The sequence below is a fragment of the Salvelinus alpinus genome, chromosome 24 (genome assembly GCF_045679555.1).
Source record: "Salvelinus alpinus chromosome 24, SLU_Salpinus.1, whole genome shotgun sequence".
NCBI classification, from domain to species: Eukaryota; Metazoa; Chordata; class Actinopteri; order Salmoniformes; family Salmonidae; genus Salvelinus; species Salvelinus alpinus.
Window position 1 is genome coordinate 16,193,526 of NC_092109.1, and position 26,289 is coordinate 16,219,814.

At 47.5% G+C, this 26,289-nt stretch overlaps 1 protein-coding gene across 1 annotated transcript in view; it reads right to left on the reverse strand.

The window, feature by feature from the left end:
- Positions 1–2,131: 2,131 nt before the first annotated feature.
- LOC139551756 (matrix metalloproteinase-17-like) overlaps positions 2,132–26,289 on the reverse strand; it is an 85,143-nt gene continuing 60,985 nt past the window's right edge. Inside the window, exons 4-10 of the mRNA XM_071363068.1 lie at positions 19,298–19,584; positions 9,746–9,922; positions 8,724–8,826; positions 7,667–7,749; positions 6,789–6,941; positions 5,754–6,011; positions 2,132–4,124 (exon numbers count right to left, since the gene is read on the reverse strand). Of these exons, the coding sequence (XP_071219169.1) occupies positions 3,799–4,124; positions 5,754–6,011; positions 6,789–6,941; positions 7,667–7,749; positions 8,724–8,826; positions 9,746–9,922; positions 19,298–19,584 (1,387 nt within the window). The 3' untranslated portion in view covers positions 2,132–3,798. The remainder of the gene's footprint in view (positions 4,125–5,753; positions 6,012–6,788; positions 6,942–7,666; positions 7,750–8,723; positions 8,827–9,745; positions 9,923–19,297; positions 19,585–26,289) is intronic.

Consider the following 26,289-nt stretch of genomic DNA (forward strand, 5'->3'; position numbering starts at 1 on the left):
TATTTCCATCTAACATCAGACTGACAAATGCGATATGTGCTGGCTTATGGCTCATATAAATAATGTTATATACAATGTAGACAGTACTGAGATGTGCAAATTCAGTGGTTGTTCTGTTCTCAGATCCGGTGTGTATTTTCATGTCAGAACCTTCCAGCAGTGCAGGTGGTGTAACCTGTCGGAAGGAACACCATCTCCTGTAATTGCTACCAATATCACCACAGATGCTGTGCTCTGTAAGTGTTTTCTCTGGTCTTGGATGTGGAGCGGCATGGTGGCAGCCCAGGGGTGATTGATTGGCTCTCCCTGGCCCATCTGGAGGATACCCTGCTGCGGCTCGGTCCAAAGCCTCGCGGTCTCAGTTCTGTCAGTCTGAGTGAAGGGATTGAGGTTCTCACACGTACACACATGCACAAACGCATACATTACACACACAGGTGGAGACCAGTGGAGGCTCTCCTCAGAGGTGTAAGGGGAGGACCATCCTACTCAGTGAATTTAATAAAAATACGAAAAATGAAATAATTATCCTTTTTAGATAAAACTATACTAAACGTCAAGTAACTGATTAAAACACATTGTTTTACAATGAAGATAGCACCATGGTGTAGCCAAATGGTGTGTGGCTGCTATGAAAGTGAACTGGGGGTGATCAGGCTGTATTCATTCCGCAGGTTCTGTTGCAAAACATTTCTTAAATAGAAGCAAACGGAACGAAACCGGGAGGGACCTACCTGAATTTCTCCAATTGAAACTCTCGTTTTAGTATGAACTTGCCTTGTTTGGGCTAACTGTTTGGCAGTAACTTTCTGTTACTGCCAGATCAGCTAGATGCAGGCAAGACTGTGCAAAGCAGTATTGAATGTGCCAACTTGATTACTCCAATTTGTCTCTCGACCTACGCACCTATGTTATAAACTTTAATTTGTGATGGGTATAGGGCAAATTCAAGTATCATGTAGTAGCCTAAACCTATCAACAACAAAAAACGTCCTCCCTAATCTTAAACGGCACCGACTGTCAATGTCACTGTCACTGTCTCACACACACAAGCACGCACGCACGCACGCACACACACACACACACACACACCTCCCCCCCTATAGTGCACACCTGGCATTGCTGCTAGTGTCTGAGTTTAGATCCCAGTGTCTCCTGCAGGTCAGAGCACAGCTGTGCGTGGAGGTAAGAAGGGTTGTATGTAGTGTAGCAGGGTTGTGCAGAGGTCAACTCCAACCACATGTTCATTACCTTTCTGGTTGAAACAACTTGTCATGATCTTCCTTGAAATTGGAATCCCTTTGAACATAATGATCTTTTGCCCTGTACAAAGACCCCTCAAGAGTATTTTGCTACTTTAAATGTAGTCAATTGGCAATAACTCCGTTTCTTTATTTTGACCTGGCATTGTGCTGCTTATGTAACCCATGAAATTAGTCAGACAGTTTCTTCCCAAGTTCAACTGCTGCAGCCTCTGATCTGCAAAAAACACATGGCACGTACTGCTGCTTTCTCTGTGTGCTCCTTTCTTAATGCTAGAAAACAGTGGAGGCTGCTGAGGGGAGGACGGCTCATAATAATGTCTGGAATGGAGTGGAATGGATGGAATGGAGTGAATGGAATGGAATCAAACGCATGAAAACCATGTGGTTGATACCATTCCATTGACTCCAGTCCAGCCATTATTATGAGCCGTTCTCCCCTCATCAGCCTCTGCTGGAAAACGGTTTGTTTCAAACCTCATGCCATGCATTGTGTGTCTGCTTGAGTGTCTGCCTGACATTTATTTTTCCTTGAGTCAATAACACAATATCTGGAGTGTTATTGGCTCTAGTCACTGAATTCTGTCACAAAACACATGTACTACACATAATCCTGAATAAACAGATCTGAAACAAGGAATGAATGTAGAAGATGGCTTGTTACCAGGACGAGATTGGCATAGTTTGATTGGCATGGTTTGTTTTGCAATGAGGAAACAATAACCTGCGTGTGTACATAAGAAACATGGCTCCCAACAACACAGACAAGAAAGTAACTGCCAGCCTGTGACGGCAGTCGACGCATTGTCCTCCTCTTTCTGTTCAGCTTGGGCTCCCTGTGACACAAAATCATTACACGACCCAGTACCCTCTGTCTTACCCCCTCTTTATTTTCCTACAAAAATATTTCACCTTAGAAAAGACGGCTGAGAAATGTACATATTTTTTTTTGTAACTGCCATAGAACTTTTCACCTCAAATAGATCTGTATATATAGACTGTAAGTAAATATATCTTAGGAATATTAATAAATCTAGTTGTGTTTTGAGTGGGTGCCCTCCTCTCAGCAGGCAGGTCTCTGGTGGATATCCATGTCCAGTCACTGTACTGGTACCCAGACATCCTCCTATCCTTAGAGATAGTTCATGTTAGGAGAGACAATGGAGAAGGAGAACGGCGCAGCTGGGTGACCGCTGGGTATCGCTGACCGCTGCAGTGACCACTGACCAGACCAGACCAAGGCATCATGAAAACCCCATCAAGCACATCCCCGAGTAGGGCACGACCACAATCCCTCTGTGCTTATTACAAAAATACATCCTAATAATCAATACTAACAGGGTACCCTCTCTGATAACGGCAGGAGGTGCTACTGTATCTCAGCTGAGAAAAAAATAAAGATACAGGAGCAAAGGTCTCAAAAGGGCCCGCGAGTGCAGTCAAGGAAGGAGAGTCAGTGTCATTACAGGAAGTAGTGTCCATTCCATCCAGATAGCCCTGACATTAGAAACTCAGTGAGAGAACAAGCTGTCCAATTATAGTGGAGTGTCCATCCGACCAGCCCACACATTACCAGTTGAATGAGTGAGAGGAGACAGAAGCATTTGTCCAGCTAGCTCAGACTGTAAAAAAAGCACATGGAGTGGTCTGTGTGTGTGTGTGTTTGAGGGTTCTTAAAGTAACTTTCCAGTAAAAAAACACTTACAAGTTAATATTCTGCTAACTCATACGCAAATAATGCTGTTGATTCATCCTATACTAGTATTTGTGGCCAAAGCATAAATTGGTGACAAAACACTTGAAAAACCCAACCTCAAACAGTTTAAAAAATGCTTGGTTATTTCCTCAGAGAGGATGGTCATCTTCCTGAGGAGGATGAGCTAGCCAATCAGTGGTCTAGTCGTGTGAATATTTTTAATGACCGGTATACGCCAACACCATTCTGTTGTTGGGGCACGCCCCACAACATTCCAACAAAGAAAAGCTGTTTTTTAACATAATACATTTTTGGGGGGAAGGAAAACTATTTCACTAATATTGTAATTAATAATAGGTCATATTTCACAGAAATCCCAAAACCCTGGAGTTACTTTAAAGCTCTTATAGTGATTGCAGGAACAAGGGGACAGGGAGCACAGCATCCCAGAGTACCACTCTCCTGCTAGACTGCTTAGTCACGGAGGGACATTTTGCTATAAACTTGTTATCATTATCATCATCAAGTTTATATACTATTTCCATTATCGTCATGTTATCACATTTCTAATTCAATCCAGTATCATAATTTAAACATCATTCATTTGAAAGCATATTGATCCATTGAGAAGGATTTGGTATAATAAATAAAACAAATTAACAATGAGGATCCCAATTAAGATAACAATAACAACAAATTCCTCCAGTCATCGTTTTGATTCGATGGTGTAGCTGGTCTGGCAGTACCCAGGCGAAAAGCCCCTTAAGCCACTCCCCCGCTCTCAGCAGATTGGCTGCTGTACTTCCTGTCACAGAGTGAGGCCGCTCCCCTCTGCTTACATCATAGAGGGACGTAGGATAGTACCCCAGAGAGAGTCAAGAGGGCAAGTAGCCAGAGGGGGGAGGGTGAGGGCTGGGCTCCCAAGGGCGAGGCAGAGTTGGAGGTGCAGGAGCACACCTCGTAGCCGTTTTCTGCGTGGTCGGCGTGGTGCTGCCCGTGTAGCCGCGTGTTAGCCGTGTTATTGGCCTCTGTGGCTGGGGAGTCCGACTGCATCTCTGTACACACCAGCCAGTCCTTTCCTATGGACCGTGGGTACCCAGCCTCCACCTCCATATCACTGCCCACCACACGCCAGTACTCCTTCCCCTTGAAGAAGTATGAGGAGCCTTAATGAAAAGAGGAAGAAGACAAAGAGGCTGCATAAGTGAAAAAGAGGGTGTGATGATTGATTTTGCTATGGTAATACATCATTCACTTGATTCTGTCTCGCTGTTTTTCGTCCAGTCCCTCTCTCTATTCACCAGTTTGTTTTCCCACACCAGTACGTATTCCCACAACAAACTCTCATTCTCTTCCTCTCTCTCAAATATATTTTCCCCCCCCTCATCTGTCTCCTGTCTCTACAAGCCGCTATCTCTTCCTCTCACTCTCTCTACCTTCCTTGCTCTTATCCTCCCTAGCACTATCTCTCCCACTCTTTCCATCCCTGCCACCACATCCACCTCTGTCCCTGAGGTCTTTGATGTGCTTCCAGTTCCCAGGCCCCCAGGGTCCACGTGTGTATGTATGAATCCTCTGGTGGCTCAGACTGTCATTTTTGCGCGTGGCCTGTGCTCACCGACATCAAACAGCTCCGAGCAGGACCTCTAGAGTTGGCAGCGGTACAGAGCCCAGCACACGGAGGAAAGCGCTTACATACACTCAGCCACAGGAGTCGCTACAGGGGAGAAAGGATCTAACTGGCTCACGTGGAGACTCGGCTGGAGCTTGCCATGCGTGTGTGTGTTTATGCACTGTAGAGTGAGTGTGTAAAATGGCTGTGTGTGTTACTGAATAAGGGGTTTTGATAACTTGTGTTCACTATACTGTATGAATATGTTTGATAAGCTATTCGATTTATTTGTAGCTACATTATATGCTTGTTTGTGTGTGTGTGTGCGCGCTTGAGTTTCTGTGAGACAGATAGAGAGGTGAGGGCTGTATACTGCATGTGTGCTTTGGTGTGATATGACTTACCAATGTGTCAGACTGAGTGTACTTTAATTACTGTTAGACTGGCCTTCCACTGGTTAGGGTCTGACTGAGATAGGCACTGCTGTGCAATAGCTGGGACATGATGCCCTAGCACCATCCTGCCCCCCCCCCCCCCCACACACACACACTCCAGCTGCAGGCGATTGCTGCCATGACAACCCAACAATGAATACACAGGCTCAGCAATGAAAACACTATGGTTGCATCCCAAATGACACCCCATTCCTTATACAGTGCACTACTTTTGACCAGAGCACTATGGGCCCTGGCTAAAAGTAGCGCTTTAAATAGGGAATAGGATGCCATTTGGGACACAGCACCTATCATTCCCAGATCACACTCCAGATCAAAAGACCGAATATAAAATTACATGTTAGGGGCCGTCTGCATTGAGGGCTTTAGAATGCATAGCGGCTCCACCAGGACTGTGGTTTAGGCAGGCTTGACTGACCAATGACCTGGGCTGTTTTTGACTAGATTAGTCTCCAGTCTGAGAGAGTTAGAGGGCAAGGGGGCTGGAGAGGAAAAGGACCCAGTGTGGGTTAGTAGTGGATATACTGTAGAAGTAGACCTGTCAGGACCCTGAAGGCAGGGATGAATGACATACACTCAGGTACTCTATTCTTTTTTACTAATGCTTCCGTTATTTTTGTGTATTGTCAAGTGCAGTGTACCGAATGTGTATTTCAGCTTGTATTTAGTTTTACGAAGTGAGCGATATGTGTATATGTAGTGAGTAAATGTGTGTGTCTAATACTCACCGTCAGACCATCGCATGGCATCGTCTAGTTGGGACGGGATCCCCTTCCACAGTGTGCTGTCTTTGGGGTAGCCCTGATCCATACGCCGTAGATGGTCGTCATAGCGCCAGTAGCGGTTGTCCTTGAAGAAGTAGGTCTTGTCGTTGTGGAGCCACACGAAGGCTGCGTCTACACCCTCCATAGGCAGGCCGAAGTCACTGATTGGCCGAGGATAACCCTCCTCCACGTTGTTGTCCTTGAATATCCAATACTTCAGTCCTGAGGAGGCGGGACAAAGGAATGTCAATCAACGAGAGTGAACTGGATAACTTGTTTAATGTAATAACTCAACTGAATGAAAGTGACGTGTGATTAAATGTGTTTTGTGATTAAACTATTCAATTGACTGAAATACAGACATACAGGTTTGTATTTTTTTGTTTTTGTGCTTTGGTAATCTTGATTGAATTTTAAACTCTCTGATATCCACAAAACACCCTCCAAGGCCAATGATGACACATGAAAGCAGCAATCAGCAGTTGAAACAATAACAAAGTGTTTCCTCACCCCTGTTTTTGGTAAAAAGCTGAGGGATGCAGCCGGAGAAATGTAACCACTCTGAAATTCATTGACAGAGCTATGGTTCCAAGAACTGACCATCCATGATATAAAATGATAGTTTTAACCATGTTTGAGGCTATATAGTGTTTGTTTACATGTGCTTTATTTACAAACATTGGAGTAAAACAAGTTTATATTTTCTGTTCTGATGGGGTGTGACAGTTGAACTAAGCTCATGAGGCATTTATAAATTATATTCTTCAAGAATCAATGGGTACATATCATTCATTTTTAAGTCCAAAAATGGAAGTAGCAACTGATAGACCTCTTTTCATGTGTTTCTCAGAACACATTCATCTTCCTTTGACCAGCCCCAATATATCAAAACCCTTCAAAATTACAACAACACACTCCCTTTCATAGTTAGCATCATTGGTATAATAGCTGACCTCCCTGCCTCAACCACGACCACGGCTGAGTTTATGAGTTATGTACCTTTGAAGAAGACGATCTTGTGGTCCCCAGGTCTCTCGTAGACAGCGTCCACACTGTCCAGGTTGGTAGGCAGGCCTCTCCAGAACCTGTGGGTCTGAGCCGGACGCAGAGACACCAGGTGCTTCTCCCGCGTCAGACGCCAGAAATACTTCCCTAGGAGGAAGAGAGAGATAGTAAAAGAAAAGTAGGAAGAAAATGTAAAAAAGTGGAAGAGAGAATACAAAGTCCTTCTCTCTCTGTTTCAGTGTTTGTGTGTGTCTGTACAGGATTGTGCACTGTATGTGGAGTGCATGTGTGTGTGTGTGTTTGTATGCATTGTATGTGTGTTAATTGTATGTGTGTTAATGGGTGTTGTCCAGAGGAAATAAGATAAATGGTCCACAGGGAAAACATGTGTGGACACCTCAGGGCATATTGTACCCAGGCAGGCACACAGCTGGCGGAACCAACCAAGCGAACAGGGAGAAGCAGATTCAGCCTAGCTCCCAGTATCTGTGTCGGACTGCCTTAGTCTAAGTTTGTCTGAGTTTGGTCACAGCCTGTGTATTATTACTTTGTAATCTGCAGCTCTACAGGGTATTAACAGCGTCCATACATACTTAACTTTAATTATTACCAGGAGTTCTCTTGAGGTTAACCGATGTTAATTAAGATTTTTTTTTGCAAGACAGACCTGTCTCATAAAACCTTATAACTGGACAGTAAAATGTATCCAATTGATTGTGTGAGTCAGATGGAACTGGGGGCCCCTCTAGGGCTATCCCCTGTCTGGGAGTGTGAAGGTGTGTGTGGAACTCAGAGAGATATGCTTGGCTGGGTTCTATATTGATCGCAGGCAGCGCCACACTCTGTTCTCTCCTTCTGCCCTCTCTCTGTACCTTTGAAAAAGAAGGCCTCTCCACGAATCTGGGCCACTGCATCGAAGTGACTTGTGCACCTGTTAGGGGCATCTCGTGCCGGCCTAAGAGAAGAAAGAAGGGAGAGAGGGGGAGGGGAGAGAATGAGAGAGAGAGGGGGAGCGAGAGACAAAAGTGAATAATATAATTAATTGAAGAAACTAAGACAGAATGTACTGTACACCAAACCACTTCTCAATCCCCAGTCAGACGTACTGTAATGTGTGTACGTTTTACTATGCCAGTCTAAATCAGTGTCTTCTCATCTTAAACCAATGTGTGCGTGTCTCTGTTTGTTTCATGTATGCAAAGCGCCCATGCGCACTATATTTGTGTTTATTTACTGCGTATGCGTGTCAATTAAAAAACGAGCCAAACATCAGAGGAGATGTTATCGTCCTGACGCAGGAGACCGAGGTCCTCTCACGCATTATCCCAGTGCTAATGACTGAGTTAAGCGCTTGACGTGTCTTGGCTGCAAATGACGAGGCAATTACAACGACAGGGCTGCTTTTGTGAGAGGCTACTCGCCTAGATCCTTATTAACAAAGATCTCTATTCAGGGCTTATTAACAGAGGAGCTGCGCAGAGAGGACTATATTAGTGACCTTTGTCAGGCTAAATCCACCTTGTCCACACATCATCCAGCAAGATGGAGTGGAGGAGAAATGAGAAGGGAAAGCTACAGAAAAGAGGACAAAGTCTCCGATTTGTATGAAAATCTATTATATTAGATGAGTGCTGTGTCATCTGGAGACTGGATTTGGTATAAATGGACTCATTTTGTACTGTGAGCACACGCTCGGCTGTACTTTACTGTGACTGGAGAACAAGGTGAAATAAGGACTGCTATCTCTCACTGCTGCGGCGTTGTGACAATGTCCAAACTCGCTGACCTCCAGGACAGATAGATGACTGAGGGAGAGAAAATGGGTCTGGAAGTTTCTGAGCTTCAGTTTGGAGGTATACAGGGGTGTGTAGATTTAATGTGTCTGCCTGTGTGTCCATGTGAGTGTGTGTGTGTGTGTGTGTGACTTACGGGACAGTAGATCTGTTCTCAGGGAGGTCCAGTAGTACAGGTGGGTCAGCGGTCTGGGAGGGATCATCAGGACGCGCCGTATGAGACACTGAATCTCTCACCCCTGGGAAAGATGAGAGGGCAAGGGTCAAGTCAACTGCACCTTGACACGCAACCCACATTCAGATACAGATTTACAACACATAGGCTGCGTTTAAACAGGCAGCCCAATTTTTATATATTTTTCACTTATTTGCCTTTTGACCAATCAGATCAGCTCTTTTGCCCATAAATCTCACTGTTCATTAACAGTGAGATTTCTCTCTCTCTCTCTCTCTCTCTCTCTCTCTCTCTCTCTCTCTCTCTCTCTCTCTCTCTCTCTCTCTACCTTGCCCGCTAACTCAAGTCTCTTTCCTTCTCCCCCAGCCACTTATCCCCTCTCACCTATCAGTCTTCCTATCCTCCTCGCCTCCCTCTCTCTTCGCCCCTCAAGTATCTGTCTTCCTCTACTCTCCTCCTCTCCTACCTCTCTCAGTAGCATGGCACACAGTGATAAGCAGGGCCTGTGCCACAGGGATGACCAATTAAAGCCCTCTCTTCGCTCCTTGCATATAAACAAATCAATTCTGCTTCCTGTGCCGAGGCCTTGGGTTTTCTGCTCTGCACCGCCGTGTCGCGCTGAAGGATGGGCGGCCACATCCCGCTAGAATCATGGGTAATTATAGGCGACATTTGCAGTGAGTGGTTGAGGGGTGGTGGTGGGAAGGATTTTCCACACAGCATGTGTACATAGAAGGGATGGCAGGATGCCAGTCCAGGGATCTGTGTAAGTGAGGTAGGCAGGGGCAGGTATAGAAGAGTTATGGAGGAGTAGCTAGGCAAGAGGTGTTCAGATGTGTGACCGAAGGATAAAGATGACTGAAATAGGAAAGATAGGTGGAGAGTGGAGAGAGATGACTGGAATATGCAAGATGGAGAGGGGGAGGAGAGAAAGATAAGTGTTGGTTATAGTATAGGAGAGAGACGTGGGCTGGAGAACGTACCGTAGAGCTGCCAGACGCGGACCTTGTCCTCATAGGGGAGGTCGTACTTGAGTGGGTCCCCCACAGGACCCTGGTAGTACGGCCTCATGATGGACTCTATTGCTGAGGTGTGGGCCAGGCCAATAGCATGACCAAACTCATGCACTGCTACCGCAAACAGATCCATCCCGTGAGAGTCTGAGGGGAGAGAGCGAAAGGATAGAAGTGAGAGAGATAACAGTGAGATTTCTCCATCCATTGGAGCAGAGAAATACTTTAATAAAGCTTTTGTATCATGAACCCACCCCTCACTGATAGACAAGACAAAACAGAAGAATGTTGTGTTGGACTGCCCTAGAAAGCCTTGGCTTGTGTCAACTGGAATGGCTAATAGGAGCAGGAGCCTATTGTGACATGATGAGGTAGGACCCAGGAGCAGAGAAGAGAATCAGACGATAGGTGACCGGGTTGATGCGACTCAGGATCTTGAATGGTCCTACGTAGTGCAGGGCGAGATTCCGAGAGTCCACTTTTAAGAGGAGATCACGGGTGGACAGCCACTCCCGATGACCAGGTCGGAGGAGCCGAAGGGGCCTTCGTTTTCGGTTTGCCTGGTGTTGTTTTCAAACAGAGGAGCGGAACAAGGAGGATTGCGCTCTGGTCCAGGTGCGGCAAATTTGTCAAATGAACACCTCTGCTGAGGGCACCCCCGCTTCGGCCTCTTGTTCAGGAAACGGGAGGGGGGCGAACCCAAACTGACACTCGAAAGGCGACAGTTCGGCAGTGTGTTGTAAGCATATTCGGCCCAGATGAGGAACTTGCCCCAGTTGGTGACTTGAGTGGAGACAAAACAGCGGAGGAACTTCTCCAGCTCCTGTTTGACCCGCTCAGTCTGCCCATTCGTCTGTGGGTGGAACCCAGAGGAGAGACTCCTGACACCCCCAACAGGGAGCAGAAGGCTTTCCAATACTGCATGATGAACTGGGGGCCACGGTCCAAGACAATGTCCTGTGTGAGTCCTTGTAGTCGAAAGACATGGCTAATCATGAGATCAGTTGTCTCTTTGGCCGAGGGCAACTTGCATAGGGCGATGAAATGGGCGACCACCAGGATAGTGGTAAGCCCTTGGGATGGAGGTAACCCCATGATAAAGTCTAGGGACAGGTGGGAACCAGGGCCGTTTGGGGATGGGCAGAGGTTGGAGCAACCCAGCCCGTTGCTGTCGTGAGGACTTGCTTTGGGCACAGATGAAGCAGGTCGTAGCGAAGGATCTCAGATCCTCAATCATGTTGTGCCACCAGAATTTCCGCCTCAGGAACTCCAGTGTCCGATTAACCCCTGGATGCCCTGTTCATTTAGAGGAGTGTCCCCATTGTAGTACTCGGGAATGGGTTGAGCGTGGAACATAAAGTCTGTTAGTGGGTCCCCTGCCGGAGTCAGGTTCTCTGTCTGGGCTTGTCGGTCCGTGGTCTCAATACCACAGGGACCACAGGGGCCACAATGCGGGAGCTGGGGATGATGGGCTCGGGGTCTTTCTCCTCGTTAGAGACATCATGTTGTTGGGACAGGGCGTCTGCTTTCTGGTTCTTGGATCCCAGGTGATAGGCTAGTGTGAAGTTGAACCTGTTAAAAAACAGAGCCCACCGAGCCTGGCGAGTGTTCAACCTCTTGGCTTCTTGAATGGAGACCAAGTTCTTGTGGTCCATCCAGATCACGAAGGAATGAGGTGCCCCCACCAACCAGTGTGGCCCACCAACATGTCCCGTGTGGCTCAGTTGGTAGAGCATGGCGCTTGCAACGCCAGGGTTGTGGGTTCATTCCCCACGGGGGGACCAGGATGAATATGTATGAACTTTCCAATTTGTAAGTCGCTCTGGATAAGAGCGTCAGCTAAATGTAAATGTAAATGTAAATGTAAATAAACCAGTGTCTCCACTCCTCAAGGGCCCACTTAACTGCCAAGAACTCCCGGGTTGCCAGCATCGTAGTTGCATTCCACCTTTGAGAGCCGCTTGGAGAGAAAGGCACATGGGTGCAGTTTCCTGTCTCCCTCATTCCGCTGTGAAAGGACCGCCCCTGCTCCAGTATTCGAGGCGTCCACCTCTACCATGAAGGGACGAGCAGGATCAGGATGAACAAGGATGGGTCCGGAGGTGAAATGTCCCTTGAGCTCCTTGAATGCCCTGTCAGCCTCGGGGGTCCAGCAAAACCGGGTCTGGGACAGACGGGTTAGGGCTGTGAGAGGCGCTGCCACCGCACCAAAATTGCGTGTAAAAATTGGAAAAACCCTGGCCTTGTTTGAATGAGGCGGGACGGGGCCAGTCGGTGACCACCGTAACTTTTACGGGGTCCATTTAGATGCCGGCGGGAGAGATAATATGAGAGATAATTTGGCCCAGGAATGAGACTTGGGATACGTGGAACTCACACTTCTCTATTTTGACATATAGCTGACTCTGCAGGAGGCGTCTCCAGACTTGGCAGACATGCAGGATGTGTTCTGGAAGGGTCTTGGAGAAGATCAGGATGTCGTCGGGGTAAATAAAGACGAAACGATTCAACATGTCCCTAAGAGTGTCATTAACCAATGCCGGTAAGTTCGATAATCCGAATGGCATGACTAAATAACCATAGTGGCCACTAGGGGTGTTAAAGGTAGTTTTCCATTCATCTCCCTCACTGATTCTCACCAGATTGTAAGCATTGCGCAGGTCCAGTTTGGTGAAGAATTGGGGCCCTTAGGCAAGCTCCAAGGCGGAGGACATCAGGGGTAGGGGGTAACGGTTCTTAATCATAATCCTGTTCAGCCCTCGGTAATCGATGCACAGACCCCCATCCTTCTTTCCCACGAAGAATAAGCTTGCGCCAGCTGGGGATGTTGAGGAACGAATGAAGCCTGCCTCCAGCGACTCCGGGATGTAGTCGTCCATGGCTGCTGCTTCAGGGGCCGAGAGGGAGTAAAGAATCTGAATCTGCAGAGGGATGGGGCATTTCACGCAGGGGATTTGTAATTCTCTGGCGAGGTCCTGATCAATGAAATGATCCGCGGCCCCAGAGTCCACAAAGGCTTGAATATGGTGCTGATGGTTGTCCCAGTGTAGGGCCACTGGTAGTGACAGACGGTGACTGGGTAGCCTGGGAGTGACTACACAGCTTGTCAGGGTCTCCCCCTGTCCTGGCGAGCCCCTGTGTTTCCTGTAAGCTCTGGGCATGTAGAATGGACAGCAGCCTTTGCACATGCGCCTGTCGCCTTCCTGTGGGCTCAGTGCGTCCCAGCTGCATGGGCTCCTCAGTACTGGGGAAACCAGGATACTGGGATGGTATCAAAGGGGCGCTGTCTCACTCATTCTTGGATGCGGTTGTCGATCTTGAATTCAAGCGTTATCAGGGACTCAAGTTCCTCTCCCAGTTTCTGAGAGGCCAGTTCATCCTTGATAGAGTTAGATAGACCTTGGTGGAAGGCGGTGACCAGTGCCTCAGTATTCCACCCACTCTCGGCAGCGAGGGTGCAGAACTTAATGGTGAAGTCAGCCACTGGTCTGGTCCCTTCGCGGAGTTTGAAGAGCCGGCTCGCTGCTTCTCATCTGCCGATTGGGTGGTCGTTGCAACTCGAAAATGAAGGCTGATATCAAATCAAATTTTATTGGTCACATACACATATTTAGCAGATGTTATTGCGGGTGTAGAGAAATGCTATGGAGCTGCAGGATGGTGGCTGCTCTTCCCACACCACCGTTGCCCATGCCATGGCTTTACCCGAGAGTAGAGAGAGGATATAGGTGATCTTGGCCCGATCGGTGTGGAACAAGAAGGACTGTAGCTCGAACACCAGAGAGCACTGTGTTAGGAACCCCTTGCATCTTCCCGGGTGGCCGTCATACTACTCGGGGCCTGGGATCTTCGGTTCTCGGTGCAGGTTCCCTGGGAAATCTACGGTGACGACTGGAGCACTGGACGCTGAGACTTAGGCAGTGGCTCCTCCTGGGTTGTGGATGTGCATTGGTTGGAGGGTTGTCGGTAAGTGGCCGGAGAGTCTCTGATATTTGGGAAAGTTGTTCTTGCTGTCACCCCAGCAGTGCTCCTTGGTGGGTTATAACATTCTTGATCTGGTCGATCTCTGCTGGGTCCATGCTGGAGGCAGACGCTTGCTGTGACATTAGGTAGAATCCAGGAGCAGAGAAGAGAACCAGACGAGGAACCAGTGGTTAAGAATAAAACGTAAATACTTTACTTGGAAAAAGTTTGACAGTAGGTACAAAGTAAAACTGGGACAACAACCAACACTAGGACTCGAAAACCTACTCCGGAGACAAACACACACAGCAAACAAATCAAGCATCTGCAAAGGGTAACAGAAAACACACATCTCTTAAAAGGGAATCATAATTAGTAATAGAAAACACCTGAGTGTCATAATAGTCTCTAGGGCGGTCTCTGCCGCCCTCTTGTGACAGGTGGAACCATGACGCCAATCTCCTGTTTCTGTAGCGTGAGGCAGCTTGATGTACAAGTACACCGCCTGGATAGGACGCTAGTCTATTGCAGGGCCTTAACCCCAATTGATCTCCTTAATGTTGAGTGTCAAGCAAAAAGCAAATCGTTTTTACAGTCTTTGGTATGACTCGGCCGAGAATCAACCTCCAAACTTTTCAATCTCCGGGCAGACACAGTGTTTTTCTCTTACTTCTAAACTCATCTTCATATAGTTACAGTTAAGAAGACTGGCAGACAGGCACAGAGGCTTTTAATGCTTTTAGGGTAGTGGTGCAGAGAGATAGTTATGGAAATGCAGTCTGATCCACGAGCTGTCAGTCACAGACGAGCATGGAGGGACACCTGGAGCGAGGGCAGCATGCTAGAAATACCGCTCCTCTCCTCCACGGCTGAATTTGCTTAAAAAAAAAGAAAGAAAACCTGTTTCGTCTGGCTCTGCTAAGCGAGACCAAGAGTTCTAACCTGTGGCTAAGAGATTTCGATTGCGGCTCTACCATCCACCAAACTCGGTGTGGTGTGTTCGTGTGCCACAGCTAGCTAGGTTCCCTGATGCTTTGTGTGTGTCTAGCTTTAGATTAGCACAGGCTTGGCTGCGTCTCAGGGTCATGCTCAAACACAGACAAATGAGAGTGTTGGTGATAGATTCACTCCTGGTTAGTGTAGCCACCAGGGCGAGGAAAGCCCAATACTAGTTGTAATCTAAGGGAGCACATTGTGCAGAAATTGAATGGAGAAATGGTGGATGAGGAAGGGAGAGAAGGGAGGAAGAGAGGAAGGGATAATAGGAGGGAGAGAGGTTATGGTACCATGGTGCTATTTCCTTTACGAGGAGTATGCAGGGTGGAGGAGGAAGCATCTGGGCTGGGATGGGTGGCAGCAGGAGGTACAGAGAGAGAGAGAGCGAGAGAGTACAGGCCAGATGGAGTCTGTCTGTCCCATTAGATTTAGGGATGGGAACCTTTTCTAAAAGCAAGCCACAGGTGGCTAGAAAAGGGTGCTGCTGGGAAAACTTTAGGAGTCTGTGGAGGATGAGAGGAACAATCCCCTATTCCCTTTTAGAGTCCTTTGTACACTGACTACAGCAGGTTCAGCCCTGTGACTGTTTACTCAGCCAAAATGCTACCAGCTTTGTGGAACCTGACTCCATGCCCCTGTGACCATCTCCAAATATGACTAGGGCTCCATTTCGATGTCTCTCTCCATTCCTCAGGAGAGGGCTGCTGTTCCTCTGTGGTGATGGCGATGGTGGTGATGGCGTACAGCCTGTTAGCCATGGGGTGTACCCTGGTCTCTGAGGAGCCAGTCAGCCAGAGCAGGAGACTAAATGACTGGCTGACAGCTTGATAATGTGGATGAGCAGGGTGGAGCAATTTCTACCTTCTCTTCTCTGTCTCTCTGTCTCTTTCTTTCTCTCTCCCAGTTTCACACAAACATGAACACACTCAAGTGTGCACACGCACACAGGCATGAACCAAAGCCAAAGTGAAAACACACCTGCTTAATGAGCCTTTTGTTTCGGCCACCGTAAGCTGTCTGCATTAGCGAGCAATCAGCGGTGAGATAATGAATAAAAGCAATGTGTCTGCTGTCAAAACAAAAACAGCCTTCCATTTATGTGACTCGGGCCCCAGGAGCCTACCCTGGCCACCACATTTGAAGTCACCCCTTACAATCAACCAGTGGGGAGCAGAATGCTAGCGAACTTAAATGGAGCGTTCAGCATTCTGCTAGCTCCACTGTTCTTCAAATGCCAATTTTAAATTCAGTGGTAATTACATACATTAGCAGATCGCCCTCAAAGGGTGGAAAGTTGTAAGGTCCTTACAAGAACAATACAATGGGAGATGTTTTCAGAGAATAGGCAAGGGGCGAAAGAAAAAAAAGGGTGAGAGGAAAAGCAATTACTCAAGTCCTTATTCCTCTGATAACGTCCATCCTTCTTAAGAAGATTAGGGCCCAGGATGTCTACTGAACCACCGCGTTTCACTGCTAGCTCTTGACCTTACAAGTTACCAACCTCTCCAAAGATGATCTTCTTGTTGGAAAGTTGCAGCAACAACAACCCACTCCAATATCTAGGATATTGGGGGAAAAAAGCCAGGGCCAGGCCTTGAATCCTGATGCAGACTGACTGAAAAGGACCTTAATGAAAGAAGCACCTGTACGGCTCGCTGTTATGACAGAGAACGAGGGACAACTAGTTAAGGTTTAACTCCCCTTTCTAACCCAAAGCACCAACAATGTTTTCATTACGCATGTCAAAGAACACAATCCTTCAGTGTCTTAAAACACAACAACAACCATATCACACATACATGTACATAACATTCGTCAAGGTAAGGCATTGGTATCAGTTTTAGTAAGTGATCTTTGAGATTAGTATCCTACTGTGGGGGGGGGGGGGGGGGGGGCTAAGAGTCGCAGTGTTAACCCGACGGACTGGGATGTTGAGAAGAAGTTAAGAGATGTTTAATTAACTGTCTTTCCTGCGCCTCGGCAACTCACGTCTGCCACCAGAAAGTCAAGGATAACACGAAACGCAAACAAACACAAATAAATCCAAGTGCTGAAGGACTAGATGGTGGTTTGGGGCATTTATTCGTTTCAGTAAAAGGGTTCATATCATAAGCAAATACTGGAGCGATCTCATTCCCTGTGTGGGTTGAGAAGGGTAAATCATAATATTTATCATCATCATTATCCTTCACTTCCACCTTCGCATCATCATCATTTATTCATGCAGTGATGTGAGATGGCTTGGAGAGAGGCTGGATTTTCCAATCATCTTCCTTCACTTTCTCCCACTTCATTAAATCTAACCCTCCATCCGCCAACCCTCTCAGTGTATTCCCTTGACCCCCACCGCCTCTCTCCCTCCCTCCCTGTCTGCTCCACCTGCCAGTCCCTGTGTAGGCAGCTGCTGCCTGCCTGCCCGGCCTGGTCTGGCCTGGTGGGAGCCCTAATTGGAGCAGAATGAGCCACTGTCCAGGAGCATATGGTCCCCAGGCCTCCTGCAGGACAGAGGGAGACCAGGGCACGGCCTGGCAGCCTGGCCCCATCACCAGGCATACAAGCTGGGCCAGTCTGCATCACACAGCCCCGCTTCTCTCCTACCCCCACCTCCTACCCCCCACCCCACAAGCAAGCATACAAGGCCCTCCCTCGTCCTCCATTCGGCAAATCAGATCATGACTCCGTACTCTTGCTTCTTATTTAAAAGCAGAAGCTGAAACAGAAAGTACCTGTGATTCGCTTTGTTGGGAAATGGTCACCAAAATCAGAGGATATGCATCGACGAGCTAACCACCTCCGTCACCAGCTCATTAGAAAATGCATTGGCAATGTTGTACCCACTGTGAGGGTTCGCTGCTTCCCCAATCAAAAGCCCTGGATTAACACCAAGGTTGGGGTCAAACTAAAGAGCAGGGCTACCGCACACAGAGCTATTGTAGACAACCCTGATGCTACAGCCGAAGACAGGAATAAGTACAAGAAGGCCCACTATGTCCTCCGCAGAGTCATCAAACGAGTAAAAAGACAATGTAGGAAAATGGTGGAATCGTACTACACAGGCACCAACGCCCGCCACATGTGGCAGGGGCTACAGTCTATTACGGATTAGAAAGGAAGACCCAACCGTGATCTGCCAAATGGTTCCTCTCTACCAGATGAACTCAATGCATTTTATGCATGCTTTGACAACAACAACGAGCCGGGAGTGAAGGCGGTAACCGACCCAGAGGACTGGGTGATCTCTGAGGCAGACGTGAGAAGGGTCTTTAATCAGGCACCAACAGGCTTTTGAACAGCTTCCATTCCCAAGCAATACGACTAATAAATAGCTAACAAAATAGCTGAGTTTACCTTATATCTTTATTGACCTTTTATTTCAGTCTCTATGCACACTCACAGGGCCCTACACACTCACACACACTGTCACTCCAACACACACACATGCACACAAACACTCACTCACTCCATCATTTGCTCACTCACACATAATATGCACATACATTTATTCTGACTCCACACCCACGCACATACAAGCGGCTGCTAATCTGTTCATCTTATATCCTGTTGCCTAGTCACCTTACCCCTATACTGTACATATCTACCTCTATCACTCAAGTATCCCTGCACATTGTTCATATGGTATTGGAACTGACTTTTTAAATATATGCTTACTTATTTACTTTATTGTGTATTTCATATTTCCTATTCTTATTTCTCAAGTTTTTTTTCTAGTAATACATCGTTATTGATTATTGCATTGTTGGGTTTTGAGTTTGCAAGAAAGGCTTTTCACTGTACTTGTGCATGTGACATTAAAACTGCAAACGTGGGTCGGTTTGTCTTTGGGAGGGGGCTGGATCTGTCCTGCCCTGTTAGAGAGGTAATGGGCCAGCATACATCACACATTGCATCACCTCTCCAGATGTGTTTGTCTGTCTGTCTATCTTTGGAGGTATTGGGCTTGGCTACAGTGGAATGTTAATCTATAAACTGTAGGATCTGCACTTCTGGGTGCTCTCAGCGGTTCTAGTCTCATCATAGACAGGGAGACGTAGGTGGAGCTCATTCTTGAGAAAAAGAGGCAAACATTTTCCAAAACTGTCTGCACCCGTCTGCCACCCTCTTCCTCCGTCTGTCTCGGGAAGGAAGGAGAGGTAAGGTCATAACAGAGAAGGCATGACTTTCTCCATCAGAGATGGACAGGGAGGGAGCGATGGGAAGCACATTGAGTCCACTCAGTCTAATGAGAATGGGAGAGGGGAGAGGGAAGAGGAGGTGGGCAGTCCTCAGCCGAGCAGCCGAGCAGCAGCAGGCAGACTTAATGATTAATGAGAGCATCCCTGTGTCTGGGAGCATTTAGTAGATCTGATCAACCCATGGCTGACCGACCAACGGCTGGAGCTGCAAGGTGTCACTGGGCATCACACACATGTACCCATGTGCAAACTCCTGGAAATGCACTTCATACACATAAAAATAATGAACAAATGAACATGATATCACATATACAATACATGCACAATACACACTAGTCAATAAAGGTACAGTAAACCACCAACCACTCACCTGGTGATCTGAAGGTCCAGGCCTCATCATCATCAAAGTGGGTGTCCCCTGCCGTGAACCTCTCTCCGGGGAAGAAGGCGTGTGCCACGGTGCCTCCCGGCCCATCGAAAGGGTACCCGTCGTTGTGGTCGGCCTTGGTGAAGTCGATCTGAATGTCTGCGTCGTTGCCCGCCACTTCATGGAAGTTGAGGGGTGAGATGTCACTCCAGACCTTGAGGGCATAGTACATGAGAGCTCGTACCGTATCTCGACCCAACAGAGGAGACTCCTTAGGAAAGGTACGAATCCTGGAGATGGAGAGGAGAAGAGAAGAGGGAGAGGGGACCAGGTGGGAGAAGAAGAGAGGAGAAGAGGAGAGGATGAGAGGAGAGTGGAAGCAGATGGAAGTAGGAACAGGGAGAGAGGAGAAAAAAGAAGAGGAGGAGAGAACGTGAGAGGTCAAAATTAGAATACAGTACAAGTACACTGGCAGAGCTGCATTCACTGTTCAACAAAATGTTAGCTGATGCCAAAATATTGCCAGTTCATGCATGACTACAGGGCTTGTTTGCAGATACCCACTGATTGTATCTCCTTTTCCATTTCATGGCTTGGTGAGCCCTCGCAGCTGGAAACACATTGACCATAGTGTTAGAATACATCAACATCTTTGAACTGAGTTGCGGAGAGAGAGGAGAAAGACACAAAATTAGATTTTTTAGGAATAACTTTTGAGGTACTCTCCTCCCTCCTCTCTCTCTCTCTCTCTCTCTCTCTCTCTCTCTCTCTCTCTCTCTCTCTCTCTCTCTCTCTCTCTCTCTCTCTCTCTCTCTCTCTCTCTCTCTCTCTCTCTCTCTCTCTCTCTCTCTCTCTCTCTCTCTCTCTCTCTCTCTCTCTCTCTCTCTCTCTCTCTCTCTCTCTCTCTCTCTCTCTCTCTCTCTCTCTCTCTCTCTCTCTCGTGTTCTCTGTCTACCTACCTCCCTCTCCTCCCCTCCCCCCTCTCTCTCCCTCTGCTGCAGCAGTAATAGGATTTGAATAAACAGTGGGGTAGTCATACTCTCGCCCTCTCTATACCCTCCCTCTATTTCCTACCCCTCTTCTCTCACTCTCCTCTGTGTGTGTTTGTCCAAACCGTACAGAGGGTGATTGGGAAGCCACCGTGCCACTCCCACACACACATCCCCTCTCCTGCGAGGGCCATTTTTGCCTTTCCACCCCAGACCAGATCGGTAGGAAATGTATGTAAAGTTCACCTGCTTGAGGCCTGCTAGGAGTCACCCACACACACAGACCCACACACACACACAAACCCCACCACATACACAGACACAGACCCACAGACAGATCCCACTACACATACACAGACACACAAGACCCCCCCCCCCCCCCCCCCCCCCACACACACACACACAGACCAACACACACAGAGTGGGATTCACTTAGCTAGCCATCCTCCATTCTCTATCCACTAAGACCAGGACTATCACATTCCCCAGCAACAACCCCAGACCAAACACACGCTCAATAGCATTATTACAGCTGCTTGGTCAGCCGTAGTGTAGGAACAGCAGCTTGCTAGCCAAGGTCAGAGGCAGCCTCCCCTGCATCACAGATGCACCTTAGAGACTGCTGCCCTATGTACAGAGTCTAGATCTGACAAGCGAGGTATGTGATGTCCCCAATTTCTTTGAGCATTCAATATGGCTCAGTGTTATTGTACAGTCTTGTTGACGTGTCGATCATTTTGGACCCCACTGTAAATAGATGCATTTTTTGTTGTTTTGGCTCTGTACTCAAGCACTTTGAATTTGACCTGATAAAATGACTATGTAGCATGTCTATGTATCATATGCAGACTGTCAGCTTTAGTTTGAGTGTATTTTCATACACATCGGGTGAACCGTTTAGAAATGACATCCCTTTTTGTATATAGTTTCCCCCCATTTTAGGGGACCAACAGTTTTGGGGAAAATTAACTTATATGTGTATTAAAGTAGTCAAAAGTTTAGTATTTGGGCCCCTAGTATTTAGCACACAATGATTACATCAAGCTTCTCACTCTACACACTTGTTGGATGTATTTGCTGTTTGTTTTGGTTGTGTTTCACATTACTTTGTGCCCAATAGAAATAAATGGTAAATCAAGTCTCCCAGGCGCAACTCAAATGTTGACTTTTCGTTGGCAAGTCCAGTCACAGCACCTGCACTTCTGCACTCCCATAGTCTGATGACTCAGAATAAGAGTGGGGGGAAAAACGAAGAACGTTGAAACAAAGTCATTTTTCTCTTTCTCACTTAAATCTCTCAGCAGGATTAACCTCCCTAGCCCTGATATGAAATGAGCTGTCTTTCTCTCTTCATGGAAACTTATATATGCAAACACACAGATTCTCTCTACTGACAGACATATGCAGACACACATGGACGCACGCAGGTGCGTTTAAAGGATGTCACGGATTCTTGCTGAACAAGTACCTATTCCTCCTGATTCGGCTCAGACCCAGGACCTCTGCTTTGAAAGCACATGTGACCGCCCTCCCAGAGACTTTTGCCACTCTTATCAGTTGCGCCACATGAAAAGCTAGCTGATCGGCTATTCAGTGGACACACACACACACACACACACACACACACACACACACACACACACACACACACACACACACACACACACACACACACACACACACACACACACACACACACACACACACACACAAAAAACATAGTGCTCTTGTACACTAAGGACCTGGGGAAGAGTTGCAGGGGTACTATTTGAAGGATGTGCCTATTTGAAGGCTAGAAAAGAAATTGCAGCTCTCGACATGTTTAATTAAAAGTAGCTCTCCTCCCGGGTGGCGCAGTGGTCTAGAGCACTGCATCGCAGTGCTATGCTGCGCCACCAGAGTCTGGGTTCGCGCCCAGGCTCTGTCGCAGCCGGCCGCGACCGGGAGGTCCGTGGGGCGACGCACAATTGGCTTAGCGTCGTCCGGGTTAGGGAGGGTTTGGCCGGTAGGGATATCCTTGTCTCATCGCGCTCCAGCGACTCCTGTGGCGGGCCGGGCGCAGTGCGCGCTAACCGAGGGGGCGGGTGCACGGTGTTTCCTCCGACACATTGGTGCGGCTGGCTTCCGGGTTGGAGGCGCGCTGTGTTAAGAAGCAGTGCGGCTAGGTTGGGTTGTGCTTCGGAGGACGCATGACTTTCGACCTTCGTCTCTCCCGAGCCCGTACGGGAGTTGTAGCGATGAGACAAGATAGTAATTACTAGCGATTGGATACCACGAAAAATTGGGGAGAAAAGGGGATAAAATTTAAAAAAAAAAGAAGTAGCTCTCATGCTAGAAAAAGTTGGAGACCCCTGCTCCAGAGAGAGCCCTGCGTGAGTCTCTGTCAGCCTTGAACGAGACAAGTCTTCTTTTCTTTGTTCCTCTGAAAGGGACTGCCACCTCTGTCCTGCTAAACTGTCTAGGGCCATGAGAAAATAATAGGAATTATCGCTGACACAGGGACTTAACAGTAACTCTATTCTTTAACTTTGACACACTGGTCTGACTAATAACTGAGTGTTAAAAAAGATCATCGCAAAGTTAAAATGCAGTGAACTTGTGAGGTTTAAAGATAGTGTCCTTCAGCAGGATAATACTCCCGTCCCTCGATAAATCCTTTGTCAGGAGTGAGGCCCATCTTCCTCCATCTCCCTGTCAGAGTGGCTATCCCAGCCGTCAATCACGGCTCTAATGATGACAGCACAGGGAGAAGGGTGGAATTGATGTGGTGTCCCCTCGTTATTAGTATCACTTTACGGTAACACCCTCATCATTAGATCACCCAGCTATGGTACAATGACGATGTGATGGGGCTTCCTTAGGTTCCTTGGGTCTGTCCTTTGGTTCACATACACCTGACTCTCTCCTCCCCTACTGTATCCCTAAAAGATATATTTCCTTAACACTTGTGTGTGTGTACACCACTGGACATATGTGACAACCTATACTGTATCCAACTTATCACTCTTATCCATGCTCTTTCTCTGATCCATTGTATGCATTAAGTCACTCAAATCCAAATAGGAACCAGAGGGTACACTAAGGTCATGGTGACAGAGTGACTGATGCTTATAATGACTATCTCCTTCCTCCACTGCAGCATGTTAACCCCAGCCAGCCAGCCAGCTGGACTAGACAGACAGTACAGGGGAGTGAATCAGAGCTTGAGACCGACAGACAGACAGACAGACAGGAAAGTGAATTAGAGCAGTAGACAGAAAGACAGACAGATAGACAAACAGATAGACATGGACGTGAATTAGAGCAGTAGACAGATTGACAGAGAGCGTGAGAGAGAGAGAGAGAGAGATGGAGGGAGGGAGGGAGGCTGCTCTGCTTTCCCCACCTATCGGTTCAGGTGATTAATACATCCGCTAACGAGCAGGAGGCTGTCTGCTGGGGGATAATGGCCTAACAGTGTGCGATGAACTGGACTGTGTGTGTGTGTGTGTTTGTGTGTAGGTATGTGCTTGTGTGTGTCATTAGGAGGCCGTGTCTTCTGTCTAACTATAATGTGATTTATGCTTGATTCAGCAGGCTCTGTACGGAGGGGGTGACGCCAATGCAGATCCTCCAGAGCCTTGCAGAGGCCAAATTGAGCTCAGCACGGCGATGCCGTGCGCCTCCCACATTTTGTTGATGGTAGCTGGGGGCGGTACATCCTGTATAAACACACTCACTTTCTTGACAACTTCTTTCACAACAAACATGGATGACTTTGATGAAAGGGGTTCGCAAATATAAACATCTTTATGATTCCTCGTGTAGGGATTTGAAAGACATGAAAATGAAAATAGTCTGGGTAGCCATTTGATTAGATGTTCAGGAGTCTTAAGGCTTGGGGGTAGAAGCTGTTTAGAAGCCTCTTGGACTTAAACTTGGCTCTCTGCTTGCCTTGCGGTAGCAGAGAGAACAGTCTATGACTAGGGTGGCTGAAGTCTTGGCAGGAAGCTTGGCCCCAGTGAATTACTGGGCCGTACGCACTACCCTCTAATGCCTTGCGGTTGGAGGCCGAGCAGTTGCCATACCAGCCAGTGATGCAACCAGTCAGGATGCTCTCGATGGTGCAGCTGTAGAACCTTTTGAGGATCTGAGGACCCATGCCAAATCTTTTCAGTCTCCTGAGGGGGAATAGGCTTTGGTGAGCCCTCTTCATGACTGTCTTGGTGTGCTTGGACTGTTCGTTTGTTGGTGATGTGGACACCAAGGAACTTGAAGCTCTCAACCTGCTCCACTACAGTCCTGTTGATGAGAATGGGGGCGTGCTCGGCCCTCCTTTTCCTGTAGTCCACAATCATCTTCTTTGTATTGATCACGTTGAGGGAGAGGTTGTTGTCCTGGCACCACATGGCCAGGTCTCTGACCTTCTCCCTATAGGCTGTTTCGTTGTTGTAGGTGATCAGGCCTACCACTGTTGTGTCATCAGCAAACTTAATGATGGTGTTGGAGTTGTGCCTGGCTGTGCAGTCATGAGTCAACAGGGAGTACAGGAGGGGCCTGAGCACGCACCCTTGAGGGGCCATGTGTTGAGGATCAGCGTGGCGGATGTGTTGTTACCTACCCTTACCACCTGGGGGCGACCATCAGGAAGTCCAGGATCCAGTTGCAGAAGGAGGTGTTTAGTTCCAGGGCCTAAGCTTATTGATGAGCTTTGAGGGCACTATGGTGTTGAACGCTGAACTGTAGTCAATGAATAGCATTCTCACATACGTGTTCCTTTTGTCCAGGTGGGAAAGGGCAGTGTGGAGTGCAATAGAGATTGCATCATCTGGGGATCTGTTAGGACGGTATGCAAATTGGAGTGGGTCTAGGGTTTCTGGCTATAATGGTGTTGATGTGAGCCATGAGCAGCCTTTCAAAGCACTTCATGGCTACAGACGTGAGAGCTACGGGTCAGTAGTAATTTAGGCAGGTTACCTTAGTGTTCTTGGGCACAGAACAGTGTTCTTAGCCCTGAATCACTACGAGTGGTGCGTTTTAAGAGGTGCAGACCAATTTATTGGATGTGTATGACTCACTCCGCTATCTTCTGCTCCCCGAAGCGCAAGAAGTATTAATGCTCTGACTTCTGTGGAGGCTGAATCGCTGTAGGCCACTGCAGATGGCGGATTGACCATAAACCGGCTCTAATGCTGGGGCTGTTCCGGGTTCATGTCGCAACAGCTAGGTCCACCAACCTCCGCTCTCCCCAGCTAATCAATCTTCATCCCCACATTAGTCAGTTCTGAAATCAGCCTATCGTGGTGTCCTATACATTACTCCAGTCAACGATAGCGAGTCTCACGACATCAAGGCATTATTACTGGATTTACCATGATCATTGTTCCATACTTCTCACTGTTAAAGGGATACTTTGGGATTTTACTTCTTACTTACTTTTTACTTTACTTTTAGTCAGATGAACTAGTGGATACCATTTTTATGTCTCTGTGTCCAGTATGAAGGAAGTTAGAGGTAGTTTCGCAAGCCAATTCTAACTAGCGTTAGAGCAATGACTGGAGGTATATGGGTATCTGCTAGCATGCAGATAAAGGGCCTCAATGCCAAAATCCTGAAATATTCCTTTAAGTGTTGTCTCACAGGTGACTAGTCTATCTTTTGACATCAAACCAAAATCAACCAGTCTCATACTTTAAAAAAATATATGATACAAGGACAACAAAACAACACAAGATCAATCCCTAGTTTGGGGTTTAAGATACAGTATTATATGTTTGTGTGTTCCTAAAATAGAGCCTGTTTTGGTTTGGCTGTGAGCCTCTGCTATTGATTATGTTACAAATACCCCTTCCTTCAATGAGTCGATATGGTAATCCAGCCCAATAGAGAATAACCTTCGCTGACAGGCTAAGGCTGCTAGCCCACTAACAATACTATAGGCCACAGGAGGTTGGTGGCACCTTAACTGGCTCGTGGTAATGACTGGAGCGGAATATGTGGAATGGTAACATATACATCAAACACATG